The sequence below is a fragment of the Dysidea avara genome, chromosome 5, assembly GCF_963678975.1.
Source record: "Dysidea avara chromosome 5, odDysAvar1.4, whole genome shotgun sequence".
Lineage (NCBI taxonomy): Eukaryota > Metazoa > Porifera > Demospongiae > Dictyoceratida > Dysideidae > Dysidea > Dysidea avara.
In genome coordinates this window covers 33,638,005-33,657,984 of record NC_089276.1, presented here as the reverse complement: position 1 = coordinate 33,657,984, position 19,980 = coordinate 33,638,005, and the positions used below count along the sequence as shown (strand labels likewise).

The following is a 19,980-nucleotide window of genomic DNA, read 5'->3' as shown; positions in this document are numbered from 1 at the left end:
GAAAACCAGGCTTGTATCCATGAATTATGACCAGTGCTGCTTAGTCAGTGATTAATATTTTATGTACAAAGATTACTATATAATTAATATATATAACTATGACCTCACCACACACACACACTTTTGAAATCTTGTAATTGTCCCTGGCAGCTTGGAACAACTACACAATCAAGCAGACAAGCATACTAATTATATGAACGTGAACTTTCGGTAAGTTCTATATAACAAATTAAACATACTAATGCTATGACCTTAAGCTTCTTTTATTTGCATTTAGCTATGAACAAGATCAGAATTGTAAGATAAAACAGAAATAGATAGCAGGGTACAGTACTGAAAGCTACTGGCTTACATTGTACAGTACAACAATAACATTGCAAACATATATATATCTACTGATACTACTATTATGTGTTGTCAAAAACCACACCAATAATAATACGATACATCTAACAGTAAGCATCTAAACTACTACAATAGAAACTTTGTCTGGAAGAACATGATGTCGTCTTTAAGAAGCAAACATGTCGCAGTCATTGTGTAAAGATCTTTGTACAAAATGAACTGGTCAACATTAACACCCATTGTTTTTGTGAACCCAACTCTATTAGCTGTAATTTTGGTTGTCATAACAACATGATCTTTGTCAGCAATTGATGAAGTAACATCACCTTAGTGTCCAGATTTACTGGCCACTCTAGCTGGTCATCATATATGGACCCTTCAACAGGTACACGTACACAGACACATGAGTGCCTTTACTGAAGTTACTGAACTCACTGCCAGCAGCAATCAAACACAGCCTCATCTTACATCAGTAAAAAATGCTTTGCTACTTGGTTAGATTTCTTCACGTTGGTAAAGTTGGGTACTTTGTCAATATCACTGGACATGCTTTGCCACCTGAACAAATTTTCAGTGATCAATGTTGAGGTGTTGGCTGTCAGGTACCGATATGCACTTTGCAGTTGTGACTCCAAGTCTTCAACTCATTAATTCTTCTCTGAGCAGCAAGTTCAACTTCTTTAATCTTCGCTATTAGTGTACAGCTAGTTGTTGTTTTGTTTGTACCTTGGCATGGCAGAGTTCATGTTTAGTATAGGACATATACTTTTCCATTTCTTTCTTTGCAATGTTTCTCCCGGTCTTAGCGAGTTCATATGGAAGAATTCAATACAAAAAGTATCACTTCTGTACAACCCACTTTATGGTACTGGCACTGTATTGATTCTAATGGACACATATTCAAGTGTTCTTCAATGTCTCCTCTTGTGATAATGCCGATATCCCACTTGTTAGGACAAGGTAAGGGAAATTTAGGACACTGTTTCTTATGTTTTAATGATGGCTTCCAGTAATATGGCAATATCGACAGTTAACTTTACGATGCACACACTCAATCTCACAATTTTTCAAGTCTTTTCGCAGTTAAGTTTTTCCACATTTGTTGACGCAATTAAATTTTTTCAAGTAGACAAATTTTTCTCTGTGTCATTCATCTCTTCAAGAGGGATGTTATCAACATCACACTTGTTAGGGCATGGCAGGGGTAACTTAGGACACTGTTCCTTGTGTAAGTTGTGTTCAACCTCAATACCCTGGTATTCTACTGTGATATGGCAATATTGACAGTCAACCTTACGACGTACACATTCAGTCTCAATAAGCTTAGTAACATTTTGTCACTGCACAGATATACGTACCTCACAGTCATTGGGGCAATTCACTTCTTTAAATTGTAGGAATCGAAACATATTAATTAGGAGTCAGTACCTTAATTTAATGGAAAATGTCACAGAGGAAAGACACACAAAGAAAAGTTTGACAAGTTTCCCAAGTTGGTCGTTGTAGTAAGGAGAGACACATTTCTGTGAATGATTTGGGTCAGGACTTTGAAACAGGACCCCATGCATCAACTGCCTGCAGCCCAGCAAGCAGCTCTGTTCTGCACAGACTCAATAGCACTGGTGTTTTTGGTTGTATGGAGGTTGTATGGGGGATCCAAACTTGTGAAGCATATAATACTGGACATATGGAGGAAGATGTGACTAAAAGGAACATCCCCAAAGTGATTGACGGTCAAATGTCTGGTAGCTATTACAGCTGTTACTATTAGTTATTCAGCTGTCTAATAGTCTAATTTACACAGCTTCTTATAGATTAAACTTGTTTTCAAATAGCCCACACAACTCTCGAAATTGTCTTCAAATCATTAATCTCAAAAATTAATTAGAAAGGCATCAAATTGTTTTTAAATCATGAACTTCAGAACGGAGCCTCAGGGTGGCATGCACAACCAACAGAAATATCCTCAGATGAAAGAAAGCCTAGAATTCATGTTTTGAAAATGGCTCTAGTACCATGAAAAATAAATGAATCTCAGTTGGCCTATTATTATAAACCACTTTTTCTTGAAAGATGCTCACAGTCCATCAAAAATCTAGTAGTGCATACAATAATTAACTATTCACACAAACTAGTTACTATTCTACCTGACTTAATTGAACACACACAGTGCACTACTATATACAATTGTGTATATGAGGGGCAAATGGTTGTCCCTAGCATCACTATATATATTTCATCATTGCAACACTAGCTCTATATAGCTAAACTGCATGTAGTATCAAGTTTTGTTCAATCATAAAAATCAACAATGCATGCATGTATGGCAGGCAGTCTTGACTATAACTGGTAATTTCAACTAGTACTGTTCTAGTTTTATGGTTGTGCAACATAGTGTAGCTAACTATAAATTATTTTCCTAGTGACTGATTCCTAATTCCCAACAATCCTAGAATAATTAAACACTGGTTTCCATGCATGCTGCTCTTAACTTGCACAAAACGTTATTTGTGGCTGGAAACCCAGGCTTCCACATGCATCCATTTCTTTGACTTTAACTGCTTGTAACTTGACCACTCAGTATGCTATTGGCTTAAATTTTCAATTCTTTCGTAACATTAGGCAATGACAAGTGAAAATTTGAAAGTGATAGGATGCTCCTATAATGTGTTATGGTCCTTTCAAGTCATAAAGTTGGATGTGTGTGGAAGCCTGGTTTTGTCAAATCCATGCAGTCACATTTTTCTAAAGTAAACAGCCCGGCAACTGTAGCTATATATTATGTATATTGAACATGCATTGTGGAGCCAATTCGTGTAGCCTGTAGGAGCAGGTTAGGCAAATAAGGCAACTACTGAACCAATATTGGATACATAGCTCATCACAATTAAGGATGTTGTACTGCATGTGTCTGCTATAGAGCCTATATAGACATGTACTGTTGAAATGCTTCCTACACTGTAAATTCAAATTGGTACAAATGACCCAAATTTTTCAACGACCGATTTTTTGGTAGTAATGACCAAGGATGTACTTGGTTATTTTAACTTCATAAGATATAGTCATATTACCCAGATGCCCTAAAGTCTCTTCAACCTCTAGCCAAGTGTTTGAAATAACCTTGCCATCATGGTTGTTTTAACCATCTGTGGTAAAATTAACTGACGTCACAAAATAATTATTTGTTTGTTTGTTTACATTAATTAACAAGTCAGTCATCATTAGTAATAACATACATTAATCTATCTGACACATATTCACAATAATTGTTGCATACATACTACATCTTAATACTTTAAACATACCTGATCTTATCAAATTGTATATAAAACCTATGTTCTCCATGTTCACTTTTGATTGTGGGATGTAACACAAATGTTACAACAGTCAGTGTACTGTAAATTTAACCACGTAGCTGGTCATCTAATCTGTGCCATAGTAGACTTGACCATACACACTGAAATTACCCAAATATGTTATTTCAACATCCTAAGTGAACAGTTATATTGATCTACCCTAGTTATTTTAACTGATTTAGTCCAAAAGCCTACCCTAGTTATAACTACTTTTAGATGGTCATTTTAACAAAAAAGTTTGTAGTTTAAATTTACCCATGGAGGTTGAATTAATCCATTTGAATTTACTGTGTGGTATTGCTTAGCATCAGTATAGCATAGATGCAATACATACAGAATCTATCATACTTATATGTCAGTATGATAGGGGTAGCTTAGGACACTGTTTCTAGTATTCTACCCTAACTCAATGCTCAATAAAGTGGTGTTCTTCTGTGAAGTGACTAACAGGTCTCAACAAGCTTAGTAAGATTTTGTTGCTGTACAAGCACCTCAATATTAAATAATTTACTTAGCACATTACAAGCTGCCAACATCACTGGCCAAAGTAAAAAAAACAAATAAGCAAACCTGAGTAAATTTTAGAATCAGTTTACATAAAAAATTATGCTTTCCTGAGATAATGGAATAGCTGTATTTCACATGTAATTAAAATGATAAATGTGTTATACATGTTAGAAGACATTTTCATGAACAATGTTATCAGTTTTGGTAGCTATATAATCATTTCTTCTTGTTCTCCTTGTCGCCTGTTAACCAGTAGCACAATCCTACTCCAGCAGCAAGCAATCCAACAGCAGCAGCTCCAGTAGCAACCGATCCAACAATAGCAGCACCAGCAGTCTTAACATAAGTGTTATACCCACTGGAACCTAGTTCTTTTAAAAACTTGTCGCTGAATGTTTGGCAACTTGCAGTGATCAAATTGTAACTTCCCAGGTAATAAAGAACTTGAGATGCTAGTTCTGCAAGCAACCTGTTAAAGAACAAAAATAACAATTGCCAACTAGGGTAACTTGAACACATGGCTGAATGCTCTTATAGTTTAGTGGTCTGCAGGGTGACTTGTTTGAGCTGAACTCTCTATAGGGTGACTTATTACATAACTGAATGGTCTATAGAGTTACTGTACATATAACATAGCTGAATTCTCTACTGGTTGACTTGTAATAGACAGTACTACTGAACGTCATCTATATGGTGTCTTGTTTGTAGTTGAACTTTCTACAGGATGATTTGTTACATAGCAGAATGTTCTAATACAGAAATTTATTAACATCACTGAATGCTCTAATACGGTGACCATACTATTAGAGTATCTCGATTGCACACTTGCTACACATATATAGGTGATTTTCATCAGTGGCTTTTAATTCAATTCTTCTACCACTAGCTGAAAGGGTTTTCTATGCCCTAAGTGGTATGCCTGGTAGACGTGAAAACTAATGGTTTCTTTATTTATGAAACTCAATCAAACAACTGTTACACAAGTATAGTTTTGCATTATATCTCCATGGTCTTTATCTCGATTCCTTTCAAACCACCAAAAGGAACTCCTACAATGGCTAATCTATCCATGAACCAATTTTCAATTTAGCAGTTTTCTCTGCAAGTGTGACAGAAGTTCAATCTTTTGTAATGAAAACAATCGGTCATAACTCTGTGAATGTTCACACAAAATTTATGCACTGGTATTTGCTTTTAGACTAAGCCTCCAAATTTCACCTCAATCATGCACTTGTGTTTTATGGCAGATTTTGTAGGGTGACTTGTTTCTAGCTGAACTCTCTGCAGGGTGAATTATTTGTAGCTGAACTCTTTATAAGGTGACTTATTTGTAGCTGAACTCTCTGCATGGTCACTTGACTTGATTGTAACCTAACTTTCTAAAGGATGACTTGCTACTTATTGACTGTTCTAATAGGGTGACTGCACTATTAGAGTAACTCCATCAAGCATACACATAGTATTTTGAATTCTTCTAAACTACTGAAAGGTTATTCTACGACACTTAATCCACCTATACACTGACTTTCAGCTCATTCCTATTAGCACTTTTTCTAGTAGGCGTGGCAACTAAACGTTGTTTATTAACAAAACGTGACCACGTGATTTTTACACATTGTCGGATTTTGCATTGTATCTTTGTGGTCTTAATCTTGATTTCTTTCAAACAACCAAAAAGCACTCCTACTATGGCTACTCTTAACTACAGACCAATTTTCAACTGATTTCTCAAGTGGTTTACCCTGTATGCATGACACAATTTGGATCATATTTTATACAAATAATTGGTCATAACTCTATATGAATGCAGACTGGATTCTTACCAAAATGGTACTGAGATTCACTTTAATAGCCCCTTTTAAGTGTGCCAAATTTCAACTTGATCGGAGAGTGCTTATGGCGGACTTTGCAAAGTGTGTGAAAAATAGAAGAGAAAAGTAAAGAAAAACTGAAACTTTGGCCATTCATAGCTTGGAAATGGTAAAGACAATTTCCTTCAAATCTGGTATGTGGACTCCCCTACCTGGCAGGCAAAATTGATTCCAATCAGTTAAAGGATCATAGAGCTACTTGTCAATATACCCACAATGCAGTGTGCTGACTTCTTGGGCCTAAGTATTTGACAAACAAGTACTGCGTTCAAATAAATACTAGGTCTTAATTGAAGGCCAGGGGGTATTACCTTCATACACCAGGTCTTGTAGGAGATTACAATTGCTTTATTTATAGAACAAGACTTACAATAAATGAAACCTGAGACTTGTAAAATGAATATCAACAGCAGTTGATATGAGGAGCAGTAAGATTTTTCAGCTGATTTACAAATAAATGACCTGTGGTGTGTTTTGAAAAGATATCATGAAGAACAGTTCTGTTGCTTTAGTTTGGAAAATTAAATTTAGTTTTGTTGCGATCAGCAATAGTTTTAGTTTTGATTAACCCGAACAACTTTAGCTTTGATACAAGTAGCTATTATCTTTTAATTAGCTTATACTATAAGTAGTTGCATGGGTTTGGTTTACGTCATCTTCATTGTTTAACCTAGACAACTAGTTCTAAGCATTCATATTTAACTCTGTTACAGAGCACTATACAGTTTACTTTAGACACCAAGGCACTTCTGGTGTGACCAAAAATAAAGCACACATTTATATAAAATGGTTTAACTGTGTTCACTTTAGTCAAAGTTTCAATCAGCTTGCATGGTAATAGTATTTCAAATTTAGCATATTTAAATTTAAAATGCTAAACTAAAAGTATTTAGTTATAGCAGTACTAAAACAATACTAGTGAACAGCAGTTACTAAAGCACTGGAAATTTAGGCTCATCATCATGCAGAATTAGTAGTTACGTTTTAATTTTCATATGTAAAATAAGATGGATCAGTTGTGCATAACAGGTTATCTGTCACCACATACCTCTAAAAGCTTACTACCTTACCTCTAAATGATGGCTAGTCTATTTTTACACCTATGCAGGCAAGGACTCGAGGGATTTGACAAGTCTATAAACTCTGGACAAAATTTTGGGTTAATCGTTTACTTTCTTTGTTACAGGTATTGCCTAAATCTCCACATCTGGGACCTAATGTCCTTGTTTCCCTGTATGGGGGGGGTTAGGGAGCGCAAAATTTTGATAGGTGCATACTGAATTTTCACACAACAGGGTGGAAAGGATGGTGAGTAACAAGGGAGTCAACTGTGCCTGGTCTAAAGACACAACTGAATAAACTGATAGCTAACAATAAACAAACATATGAAAAGTACAAACAAAAGATGATTCTTTTAACACCCATCCTTGTGCACAGATACAGTATTTGCACACGAGGATAGAATAATCGGACCTTAAAGTTGTCGTCACTGTTATCTTATAATCGGGATTTCCATCACCTGAGAATATTCTAACGTAAGGGACGACTTTCATTCTCCCCACGTGATCCTTTGTCTTGGAAAGCTCCAAGATTAGACGCCTGCTTCTTATTGGGAGGTCCGGCGATTCGACAACGATATAATGGTGATAAAAATGACAATTAGGACCACCTTTGCCAATGTAGATGTCGTAATCTTGCTCGTCATCCATTATATCTCTTAGCTCGAGCGAAAGGAGCTTGTCAACGAAACTGCTTTCCTCCTCTCCACTCCATCTCACTCCTTTGAAGTTAGCACTAGACATTTTTAGCTGTTATCACGCAAACGTCCTTTGTGAAAGCCGATATGTAGTCGATATGATACGGAGAAACGCGATATTCCGAGAAACTGATCGAGTGTCGCCGGCCAGCACAGAGATAATAAGCCGCGCCGGCCCCAACTGAAACCACAACAGTATATTGGACCTCTGTTGGTGTTTATATCAGTCCTGTTACAAGAATGTGTCTTCTAATGCCTCATCCCGGCACCACCTCTCCTGATATTGCATGGTATATTAGTGACCTTGTTCAGTCAGTGCTGCGTTGTAGTATCATATTGGGTAAATACTGAATTTTAAAAACAGTTTTAGTTAGTATTAGCTCTAGTGCCCCCAGTTTGCAGAAATTTTAGTTAGTTTAGTTCTAGTACCCTCAGTTTACAGGAGTTTTAGATAATAATAGTACTACAGTTTTCAGTAGTTATATACCCGCATGAGGAGTTTTATTTCGTATTGTTAACAGCTTACAAAGAGTAAAGATGTTTTATGACTTCACTTATAGACATAAGCAACTTCAATAAATCGTGATAGCAGTGGTCTTTGCCTTTTAGAATGCACAGTCAGGTTTACTTTTGTCTGAAACCTCAAATTTTAATTTATACTATAGTAATAGAACCAAAAGTTGAAGAAATTTCCTTTAGTTTTAGTTAATCACCTCCTAATTTTGATTCAGTTTTGTATACTACAACTAAAAACAAATTACTGTACTAAAAGTACCTTTAGTTCTAGTACCCTAGAACCAAAACAACACTAATTATGTGACCAGACCATGCAGTTGGCCGTAGTTCTACTTCTGGTATGTTTTGCTCTTTGAGTGCATGTTATATCTGTACCACCTTGGTAGTTGTTACCTTCTCAGGCCGTCTCCTATCATAACAGTTCCTCTGACAGTTGAGGGTACCTCTGAGTCTCTACCTTGGTAGCTATATACTTGTGTTTGCATGTGGGGTGAAGACAATCAGATTTCTTTTCTTTTGTCTTCAGTTGTATGATAGTTACTGATTTTTTGTTTTGCTTTGGTAACTGGAAAGTTAAATTGGTCTGACTGCCTGTCATCCTTGAACATAGTTGGGGTATGGTGCTACAAGCTGAAACTTTATTTCTTGAATTAAAAACTCATCAGGTGTTCTGACAATTACTACCTCTGTGTTGCAGTAGTGATTCTAGACCTGACCTACAGGGGGGGGGGGGGGGGGGGGGCAAGTAGGGAACAATATAACTGTTATTGTTTGGCTGTAGTATAAAGTAGAATTTCACGGGGGTCTGGGGATGCAACCCCCAGAAGCTGCAGGATTTTTGCAATTTAAAGGCTTGAAAACAACCTAAAATTTATACTAAAAACATGAAAAATGCTATAAATAACAATGCCAATCTATACTGCAACCTTCCCCCAAGATTTTTAAAATGTCATTTTTCAGCATGGCATGCCCCCTTAGAATCACCTATGCTGTGTTGTGTCCTTTTATTTCCTGATATGCAAAGGTGAGCACTTCAGTTAAATTAGAGCAGCAATTAGGCCACTATGGCATCAATAATTGATACAGACTTTAGTGTAATTGAAGTAGCTAGCTATAATATATATATATATATATATATATATATATAATTAATGCTTGAAGAAAGTGTTAAGTATGTAGCAATGCTAGCTATATAGCTACTATGTCAAACGTATACAAGGTTGTAGGAATCCTATATAGATCTATAAATAGAGGTTATCAGCATGCACTGACAAGTGATCACACCAGCCGCATACTTATCAAACTTTGAAACTTAACTACTACTCATCCAGTGATCACATATTGCATGGCCACGGTTTAATCATATTAAATATGCGTGGTGTTTCTATTTGCTATTGATAAAGAGTCACTTATTAAATCAAATCTTTATGATCATTTTTAGTGGTTACACAGTTTCTTCACCCCTATAAGTCAGTAAGTGCAACTACATGCCTATGTGGCCACACCCCCTGAGTAGAAAAAAATATCTGTAATTTGTCAACAGCTTTACCATAACAATAGCTATGAACATGTAATTTATCTGGATTTAACTGGTTTATTATAATTGGCCATGGCCTAAGGTAATGTTTTACATTAACATATGATCAGCAACCCAACTTTGCTACAGACAACATGTATAGCTATATATGCATCAAATTGTGACTTAGCTGTTAGGAAGACATGGCACTCGGTGAACGTGTATGGGATAACTTTGTGAATGTCTGCTGCAAAACCACCAATCTTCAAAAAAAAGTTGCAAATACTTTGATACAAAACTTGGTAGGAAAGATCAGTCCTTAAGCTGCAATATTCCATCTTGGTTAGCCTTGCTGCATCGATCTGATCCCAACGGGCTTGTTTAAAAATGATACATGGTTATTAACTATGTAAACTAGGCAAGTACACATGTTGCAAGGATACTTCTGACTTTTAAATGGATTCAGGCAGATTTTGGCATGAAATTAGGGGTATAAAGAAATTCTATTTTTATCAAGACAGTGCAGAAACTAGGGCATAACCAGAAACTACAGTTATGATGCAAATTGAAAGATCACAAATTAGTATTGAATGATTCAATGGCTGTTGACACTGACCACCATTGTCAACAATTGCAAGCACTACCATTCATGCAGTGATAATAATGCCACCATATATATTACACTGATCACTGCATTAATATACCATAAACACACACACACACGTTTTACAATTTCAGGAATGTGCCCATGAATATGGCTGGGAGGTTTTAGTCAGTGTGTAATCTTCAATGCACAAAGGTTACTTGATAATGTATGTAAAAATAAGATCATGATGCTCTAATAAAAGATGTCAAACTTTTTGATCAGTTGTATATAGTTTGTTAGTGGATACTGACTATGCATACGCTATAGCAAAAATTTTGGAGTGTACTTCACACTCTATACAATGGCCTCTACTGTAATTAAATTATACAATGTCTATAACTATGATCTTCCCCCTCCAACACACACACACTAGTGATGTGTAATATACTATTGACATTGCAATATTTTTTTCAATACCAATATCATATTGAATTTCAATATTTTTATAATTGATATCAATATTTATTGTAGTCAATATTTTGCTACAATTTTCAATATATTGAGTAATATTTTGGTAATTTACAACTTTTGGTGTGTGATTGTGCAATCACGGTAGAAATGAAGCTCAGTTCTGTACAGTTTACCATTTTAAAAAGTGTCTACCAGTTTCAAAGTCTTGTTATTACCTTCATCACAAATTCTATAAAGCATAGCTGCTAATTATAAATATTTACCCCACGCAATTAATCAGAAGAAAAAAAATACCGAAAATTCAATATTTTACCAATTATCATATCGATATCATACCGAAGCCAAAATCCTAATATCACACATCACTACCACACACACACACACACACTTTCTGAATTCTGTCTTCACCCTTGCTGGCAAGCACACTATAATTATATGAATGTGAATTTTATAAGTTCTAACAAACATATATACTAACGTTTACGTATGATGGCAATATCAGCTTTGGACTGCTGTTCTTTTGGCATTATAAGTTTTAGTGGTTTATAATAGTTGGCAACTTCTTATTGCCATTATTGTGGTTGTCATGCTGGCCTTTCATAGCTGAAACCATTAAAGATCTAGAGTTACAGCTCACATATAGCTACTCTATTCACAAATCAGAATTCCAATGAAAGCTTTACAGAATATATAGCTATGTAAAGTCACATTTACTGGTGTTGCCCTGTAGTGTTTTGGTGTAGCTTTATTGCACAATATTGCTGCATGTTTGAGACACACATATGAATTCATGAACAAGATCAGAACTATGAGATAAATTATACCAAATACAGAAATAGACAATAGGGTATACAGTACTTGTACAATACAACAATAACATTGCAAACCTATACTGATACTATTATATTATGTGTTATTCAAAACCACACCAATAACAATACGATACTATCTATCAATTAGTATCTAAAATACAGTTAACTTGGAAGAACATGATGTCATCTTTAAGAAAAGAACATGTCCCAGTCACTGTGTAAAGATCTTTGTACAAAATGAACTGGTCAACATTAACAACCATTGTTTTTATGAACACAACTCTATTAGCTGTAATTTTGGTTGCCGTAACAACATGATCTTTGTCAGCAATTTGATTTAGTAACATCACCTTAGCATCTATGTTTACTGGCCACACTAGCTGGTCATCAAATAGACCCTTCAACAGGTACACGTACACAGACACATGAGTGCCTTTACCGAGCCCATTGCCAGCAGCAATCAAACACAGCCTCATCTTACATCCTTTGTCATGGGTAAAAAATGTTTCGCTATACCAAATTTGATTAGATTTCTTTAAGTTAGTAAAGTCGGGTACTTTGAAAATCACTGGACATGTTTCTCTACCTGAACAAATTTTCGTGGAAGCAATGTTGAGGTGTTGGCTATAGAGAAATGTACCTTGTAGTCGTGACTCCAACTCATTAATCCTTCTCTGAGCAGAAAGTTCAACTTCTGCAATCCTCGCTACTAGTGTAGCTTCCATTGCAACTAGTTGTTGTTTTGTTTGTACCAGCTCTTCCTTGGCATGGCTAAGTTCACGTTTAGTATAGGACAGATGCTTTTCCATTTCTTCTGTGTAATGCTTCTCCTGGTATTTGCGTTTTATCACTTCTGTACAACCCACTTCATGGTACTGGCACTGTATTGATTCTAATGGACACATCTTCAAGTGTTCTTCAATGTCCCCTCTTGTGATAATGCCGATATCGCACTTGTTAGGACAGGGTAAGGGCAATTTAGAACACTGTTTCTTATGTTTTCCTTCAATAAAACGATGGCTTCCAGTAATATGGCAATACCGACAGTTAACTTTACGACGCACACACTCAATCTCATGATCTTTCATGTCTTTTCGTAGTAAAGTTTTTCCACATTTGTTGACGCAGTTGATTTCTTCAAGTGGACAAGTTTTTCTGTGCCCATTCATCTCTTCACGAGGAATGTTATCAATATCACACTTGTTAGGACATGGCAGGGGTAGCTTAGGACACTGTTCCTTGTGTTCACCCTCAATTAACTGGTACTCTTCAGTGATGTGGCAATATTGGCAGTCAACCTTACGATGTACACATTCAGTCTCAATATGCTTAGTAAGATTTTGTCGCTGCACAGATACCTCACAGTCATTGGGACAATTTATTTCTTCAAAGCAGCAGTGATTACTGTGGTAACGAATATCATTTACTTCACCCTGCCACTCACATCCAATCTTTTTGTTTGGACAAAATATTTTAAGACTTCTGACAAGCCGATCAACTTGCTTGTTATGAACGCTTGTGAAACCCTTACTGAAACACATCGGACACTTTTGTGCAGTGGATGACACCTCACTGGCACACAGGATGCAAGACTTACAGAACGTGTAGCCACAGCAAACAGTTAGTTGAGCCTCTCTGCTCGGACAGAGACATATTTTGCATAACAAAGTATCCAATGGCACATCCACGTAATCATAATCATACCCACCCAAGGTACTAGTAGCAGCCATATTACATATTGTGATAAACAATGAGCCTACAGTAGAAGGCTTCCTTCTAGCAGGATACTCCACTCCTGAATGTGAACAACCACCATGTAATCATTACACACTATCAATTATAATGTCTATAATCTAACAGTTGTATAGCATTACCACCCAGAGCACATTGGATATCTGTGCACCACTCAGGTTATAGTGTAGGTAGATGTTCATTAAGAGTTTTCCCAGCAACAGAATGGTAAAAGTGTTGATTCTACCAAATTCACACTGATAATTATAAACATTCCTTTTGCCTTATTTAGAGCAAACTAGAACACTGTGCTGCACTGCTCTACCACTCTTTAACTCATTATTATCTAGATTCTGTATAATATCAATTACATTATTTTAATATCCAACACAAATTCTTAATGTTTCTGACCAAATGTTGTACCGATTAATTAGTGCTTTACTAATACCAAGTGTACAGCTGTTGGTATAGATCACTGGTCGATGGAGTAATGTAAGTAAAACCTATACAGCAGGTTGTAGGTAGGACTGCATTAATTCATCTGGCAAAAGTTTTGGGCAGAAGAGGAGGGTATTAGCGATGAGAAAATGCTGGCATAATTGGCAGGTACAGTTTTCAAAAAGTGCACACTGGGGAGCATTTACTGACATTAAAAAAATTGAGATACTCTAATAGAACAGTCACACATCATAAGATATCAACAATATAATTATGCACCTATCAATGTCAACCCCCTCACCCTGAGGGTCCCCATACACCTACTGGGGATTTGACATCTACACTTGCCCCACCCCTGGGGATTTTGACTGTGGCAGTTTGCTGAACCAAAAAAAAAATTTAATAGGTAAATCAAATCTATAGAAACCCATCTATCGAAATGGAAACATGGTGGTGTTTTGACACGCTTCTTAGCCCCAGTACTGGGGAATTTGATATGAGAGTTTGTCAAATCCCCTGTACTCCCCCACCCTACCCGGGGGGTGGGGGTGGGGGTGGGGCATGACATAGATAGGTGCATTATAGCTTCTTGCTTTTGGGCAGTTAAATATCGATACTCCAACACAACAGTCACATGATAACAAATACATAAGATTGAGATACTCTAATAGAACAGTCACTGCATGCATGGTGAAATGCAGTTGGGGCTGACTACCATAAATTGAGCAAAATTAGTTTTGACCAAAGTATTGAGCATAATAGGAATTGTTAGAGTGGTAAAAGACTGTGATCTATGACATGTTAACATTTCCTTTACTGTGAATCCAATCACTCACCCATACAATTTTCACATCTCGATAAATGGCAATCCTTTATTTTGATAATCAATAGAGGACTTGCACGCGTGAAGCAACGGTTGCTAGGCAGACATGTTTTGGGACAACTTTCTATGGTGTATATTCGGTCAGAATAAGGTAACAAGATTTATTCACTAAGCGCTGGGTATAGTGGCACTGGGAAGCGGGCTTGGTTTCGAAATAGAAGATTTTATCACTGGCTTCGTGAAATAGGTGGCTAATTAAATTTCGATACAATACTCACCAATTCTAACTTCTTCGCCTTTTTTAACAAGCTGGGTGGTATTTATAGTAGAGATGGACCGATACTACTTTTTACCGATATTTCCGATACAAGTATTTGTACTGAAATTATTTGCCGATACCGATACCGATACCGATACTATACATTGAAGCCTAGACAAGTTTATTATAGAAATTTCATTTTTGTGATACATCGTGATACATAGCTAGCTATTAAAACATCACAGTAATTGATTGATCTCAGTTCAATCAAGTTTTAAAATATTCATTGTATAACAGCTAAACATGATAAACATCATGGTAGATTACTAATTTCTTGATTTGAGGTAGTTTTCTTGTAAGCTTATTGATAAGGCAATTAATTGCGTGGGCGGCCGATAAATGTACAATGTTTGTTACAGCTTTTCAACCAAACCTTTTCATGAAAAAGCAAGCCAAGTAGTCATAAACTTATTTCTTGAGGAACAACTGCACTACCATTTAATTACAAAGGGTTCACGTGTTCTAATACATTAGAATACACACGAAGCAATTGCAGCAATACTTGGAAAAGAGTAGCAAAGGCTTTGTTTCGCTACTTTGTTAGCTCAACTAAGTTACTGATTAGCTCAACTAAGCTATTAGCTACTGGAAACTTAGCTTAGAGATGGTTAAATAAAAATGGTGAGTGTCTACTGTGGTATCTGTACCTTGTATTACCGATACCGATCCGATACCGATACCACTGGTATCGGCATCGATACCGATACTGGTATCGGTATCGGTCCACCTTTAATTTATAGCACAACTCAACACTGATTCGCTTCATTACAGCCTGTACCAAATCCTGAGAAAGCACTTTTTAGCCACAACACTGTCCCAAAACATGGCCAACAGCTACGGTTGCTTAGCAATTACGATGTTTTACATCACACTGCAAGTCCTCAATGTCATTTCAATAATGATGTGACATGATGTGACATCATAGTAATTTTACACATGTGTTGACTTAAAGCCACGCGAAGTTAGAATTTTAATCACTTCCGGCAAGACCAACACCCTAGCACAAGTTTTCCTTCTGAATGTGGCTGATTTCCAATAGATTACAAAGATTTACTACTATTTCAATAAGCAAATTTGTTACGATAGGTGATTTAGGTATCCAGATATAAATATTTCCTAGCGGCCATACATTTCAATATAGAACAGTAAACTACTCTAATAGAACAATCACCCATACACATTTGGAATTGCTTGCGAACCATATACACTAAGTATCTGCTGATCTGGCTGGAAGCACCTGAAAGGTGTGCTGGAATGCTTGCGAGATTGTATGCAGACTTGTAAATTTTTAGAGTAGGCCACATGAAAGAGCTGGTCTGTATAAGTACTACCAAGAGTCGGACTCTAGGTACTACAATTCCAGAATGTTTTCATGTCAAGTGTGACCCTCTGCAATTGCAAATATATTATATTATAGTATTATAACTAGGGATAACTATTGGAATATACCGCTGTATAGAAAAGCTTTGGAGTTGGAAACCAGACCATGCAACCCATCTGTTGTACAACTGTTAGGGCACTCCAAATAAATTCTCTTGTTTCCCGTCCAACACCCAGATCTGCTTATGTACTGATTGTTCCATTAATCTGTACCACTATAAAAGTACACAAATTATTTTAGGAATTTTCAACTAGAGTAGGGACCATAGCACATCGATATAAAGTACTGAAACAAGCTGGAGTAGTGCACGATATTAAATCACAGCAAAACATAAGAAGTGTTATATCCCAGGGATGCCACAACATAGGAATTTTTATGTCACATGTCATAGAGGTTTATGTCACGACAAATACAATTCTTAAAGTTTCACAGCTGAAGTTGTTACTTATGAAACTGTATAGCTATTTTGATTTAAACATGTAAAAATATCAACTTAAACATCAGCAATATTAACCAAGACATCAACAACCAACATTGCTCATACTTATTTGTCAACTACATGGCTATTTATTGCACCAAATTTGATCAAAATGAATGGAAAACTGTTCAAAAATCAAGAACTGTTCGAAAGTACCTTTGCAATCAAAATAACCACTATGAAAAATACAGACAATTTCTGTTACAAAGGAAAGTCATCACATGTTACTGCCAAATCAACACCCTTTGCTGTCAGCAGAGATGAATGGGACACAAAGGAGGACACTGGTAAGCCCATGAAGAATGCATTGTACATACTGCAAAAGGCATCTCTCAGACCGAAGCGACGTCGAACAGTGAAAAAATCAAGCTGTTATCGACTTACACTTATCTGAATGCATCAGTCAGGCAGTCAGTCAGTCACTAGAAAATTCCGTTACATATATATTTTTTAAATTCTGTAGCAACTTGTTGAAAACGTTTCAGGTCAATCTGAAAGCTTGTTTGGGCTTAGTTTTACCTACCAATACTGCCTCATTGTCGTCAGGGAGAATTGCGGCTGGTTTTTGGGTGATGGTATTTCGTGAACCATGCCTACTCCTTTGTGGTTGGTCCCTACTATACAGTATATCATACTGTATGATACTTGACTTCCTAGTTTTTCATTGCAGCATACTTAACAGGCTCAGTAAAACAATTCTTTATTTGTCAATGTGCTATCAAGTCGGCAAAAAATTCATATTTTTGTGACTTAAAAGATGAAGACGCAAGCTAAAGCAATAAGCATACTTTAATGCAGCTTGCCATGGCTGTAGCAATAATGGTTCAAAATGCAGCAATTTCTAAAACTGGAAAAAATGACTGCCTGCCCACATACAAATAAATTACTTAATGGACACAAAATAATTATGCAGCACATGGTTAAAAATTTCAGTTAATAATTTATTCAATAATAATATTATTATTATTAGGGCTGGAATTCCCTAGCAAAATCAATTTGCCAGGACTAGGCCACAAGCCTTTGAGTATGCCCACATCCAGGTTGTTTCCAGAACAACTCATATAACCACTGCTTGAATTATGTGCAGTCTCAACTGAGGAGTTGAGTATAGCATTTCAAAGTGTTTGAAAAGAAGTGCTGCCAAACAAGTAACCTAGGTCTCACTTTAACAACTTAAGCTGGTAGCTTCTGGTGGTGTTTGAACTATTGAGTACAAAAAATGTAGATGGCTCCGTCTCATAGCATCTAGTTATTTTGTAAACTTCAATCAAATTGTCTACAGAAAAGTAATTTCCAGACAGTTTTTAAAGACAAATACAGTGGAACCTGTCTATAATGGTCACCTTGGGACCAGATATATCTGGCCTTTATATACAGGTGGCTGTTATAGAGAAAACCTGTATAAGGTGGTCAGCAGCATTTTAGTGGCTATTGCCGTTATAAATGAGTGATTATTATTAAGAGGCTCGCGCCAACCGCAATGCAATAATATTTTAGTACAGAAAGGCAAGGTGAGCTTGTTATGAATGTTGGTTATAGCTATTGAATACGTTTAAGCAATGAAGCCTGATAGGTTATATAGTATTCATTGAAAGACAGGAAGTGTGATAATTGTGCATTAATTGAAACGGTGCTATGGTGCCAGACAGTTGGCTTAACAAGCCACCATAAAAGGTAGCGACCGCTATATGAAGGAGAAAGTTATGTATACAGTGATTCATAGGCGAATTCTTGGTTGGCCGTTATACGCGTTAGACAGGTGACCGCTTAATGCAGACAACAATGCATACATTTGTATGGGAAAATATTTAGGACCTCGTGTCCATGGCTGTTATCCAGAGGTGACCGCTTAATCCAGGTGACCGTAACCATAGATCCTTTATACCCCGGGATAGGAATCTCCGCATACTTGCTGTACTTACTTGTTGGACTATCCGCACCGTTAATTAATTGGTGTTGACTGGAAGGAGAAAACTCTGATCCATTGTTCTGTAGTGAATTTCGTGTTGTTTGATACAGTAATCTTGTTCTTTACTTCGAATAAGGTGGAAAGGTGATTGTGGACGCAAAAACAGTGACAAAACTCGCTGACAGACCCAAGTGATTAAAACTTTGGCTAGCTGTAACTCTGGAATTATTCACTCTATGAGCGTCAAATTCAGTCCGTAAGTATAACTTGGGATAAGGAATCGAACCAGCGAAGTCATTAGTCCATATCTCCGTGTTCAAATTTTGCCGTTTCAATGGTGGCGACAAAAGTTGGCAGTTGGCTAGCTCTACCCACCTAAGACAATGTCTTCTTAACTTACAATTTGTTTTGTGTACTTATCCATCCTTTGTTAATCGAACTGAAGTAAACTCATTACCCGCACTGTCCACTAAACAGAGAATTAATACGCTAAAGTCGAGTTACTGATGCATCAATTCATAGAACTCTTTGTAGAAAGGTGTCGACGGAGGTGCGGATGGAAGTGTTAAAAACAGAAGATTCCAATCCCGGGGTATAAAGGATCTATGCCGTAACACAGGTTCCACTGTAAAATGTATTGGGACATGCCTGCCAAAACTTGAACAAAGTAGCACATGTCCACAACAGTAACACCCCTCACAATACCAGTGACAAAATACCCACAAGTCTGCTTATATGGTGTGTGGGTAAACCAGACTGGGAAGCACTGTAAGTGTTTACAACAGCAACAACACAACAATGAGCAGTTTAAATTTGTAATAAGTTTAATTACGTATGTAAGGATCGAAACACCGAGTAATCATACAGATGTACACTCCTTCAGTCTCGCTATAACTGTACTACTATTAACGTAGTTACTAGCTGCCTAACATCAAGCATAAATGCCACGGCACGTTCACACTTTAAACGAAACCTCATTATACGTTATATACCTTTAACACTTCGTGTAAGGAAATAAACAGTAACATTTAGCAATAATATACCTGGTCAAACCATCGGCTTGCCCAACATCATGTTGCCATTGCAATGGTAAATATTTATACATCACGTGATTTATACAGGGAATGTCTCGGCAGAAATATTTTCATTTTCCTTGCAAAATACG

General features: G+C 36.6%; 2 protein-coding genes across 2 annotated transcripts; both read right to left on the bottom strand.

Moving 5' to 3' along the window:
• Positions 1-4,305: 4,305 nt before the first annotated feature.
• LOC136255832 (uncharacterized) lies at positions 4,306-7,959 on the bottom strand. The gene is made up of 2 exons (XM_066048727.1): positions 7,553-7,959; positions 4,306-4,677 (listed from the first exon to the last, which is right to left on the bottom strand). The coding sequence occupies exons 1-2, from the start codon at positions 7,879-7,881 to the stop codon at positions 4,425-4,427; spliced, it is 582 nt and encodes a 193-aa protein (XP_065904799.1). The 5' UTR covers positions 7,882-7,959; the 3' UTR covers positions 4,306-4,424.
• Positions 7,960-11,733: 3,774 nt separating this feature from the next.
• On the bottom strand, positions 11,734-19,955 carry LOC136255824 (TNF receptor-associated factor 4-like). The gene is made up of 2 exons (XM_066048719.1): positions 19,859-19,955; positions 11,734-13,531 (listed from the first exon to the last, which is right to left on the bottom strand). Exon 2 carries the CDS (start codon positions 13,464-13,466, stop codon positions 11,877-11,879), a length of 1,590 nt encoding a protein of 529 aa, XP_065904791.1. The 5' UTR covers positions 13,467-13,531; positions 19,859-19,955; the 3' UTR covers positions 11,734-11,876.
• Positions 19,956-19,980: the final 25 nt, after the last annotated feature.

Coding starts and splice junctions, on each gene's coding strand:
- LOC136255824 (XM_066048719.1), bottom strand. CDS start 13,466: ATGGCTGCTACTAGTACCTTGGGTGGGTATGATTATGATTACGTGGAT.
- LOC136255832 (XM_066048727.1), bottom strand. CDS start 7,881: ATGTCTAGTGCTAACTTCAAAGGAGTGAGATGGAGTGGAGAGGAGGAA. Junction 4,678..7,552: donor ACAGTGACGACAACTTTAAG/GTCCGATTATTC, acceptor GTTCTTTAACAG/GTTGCTTGCAGAACTAGCAT.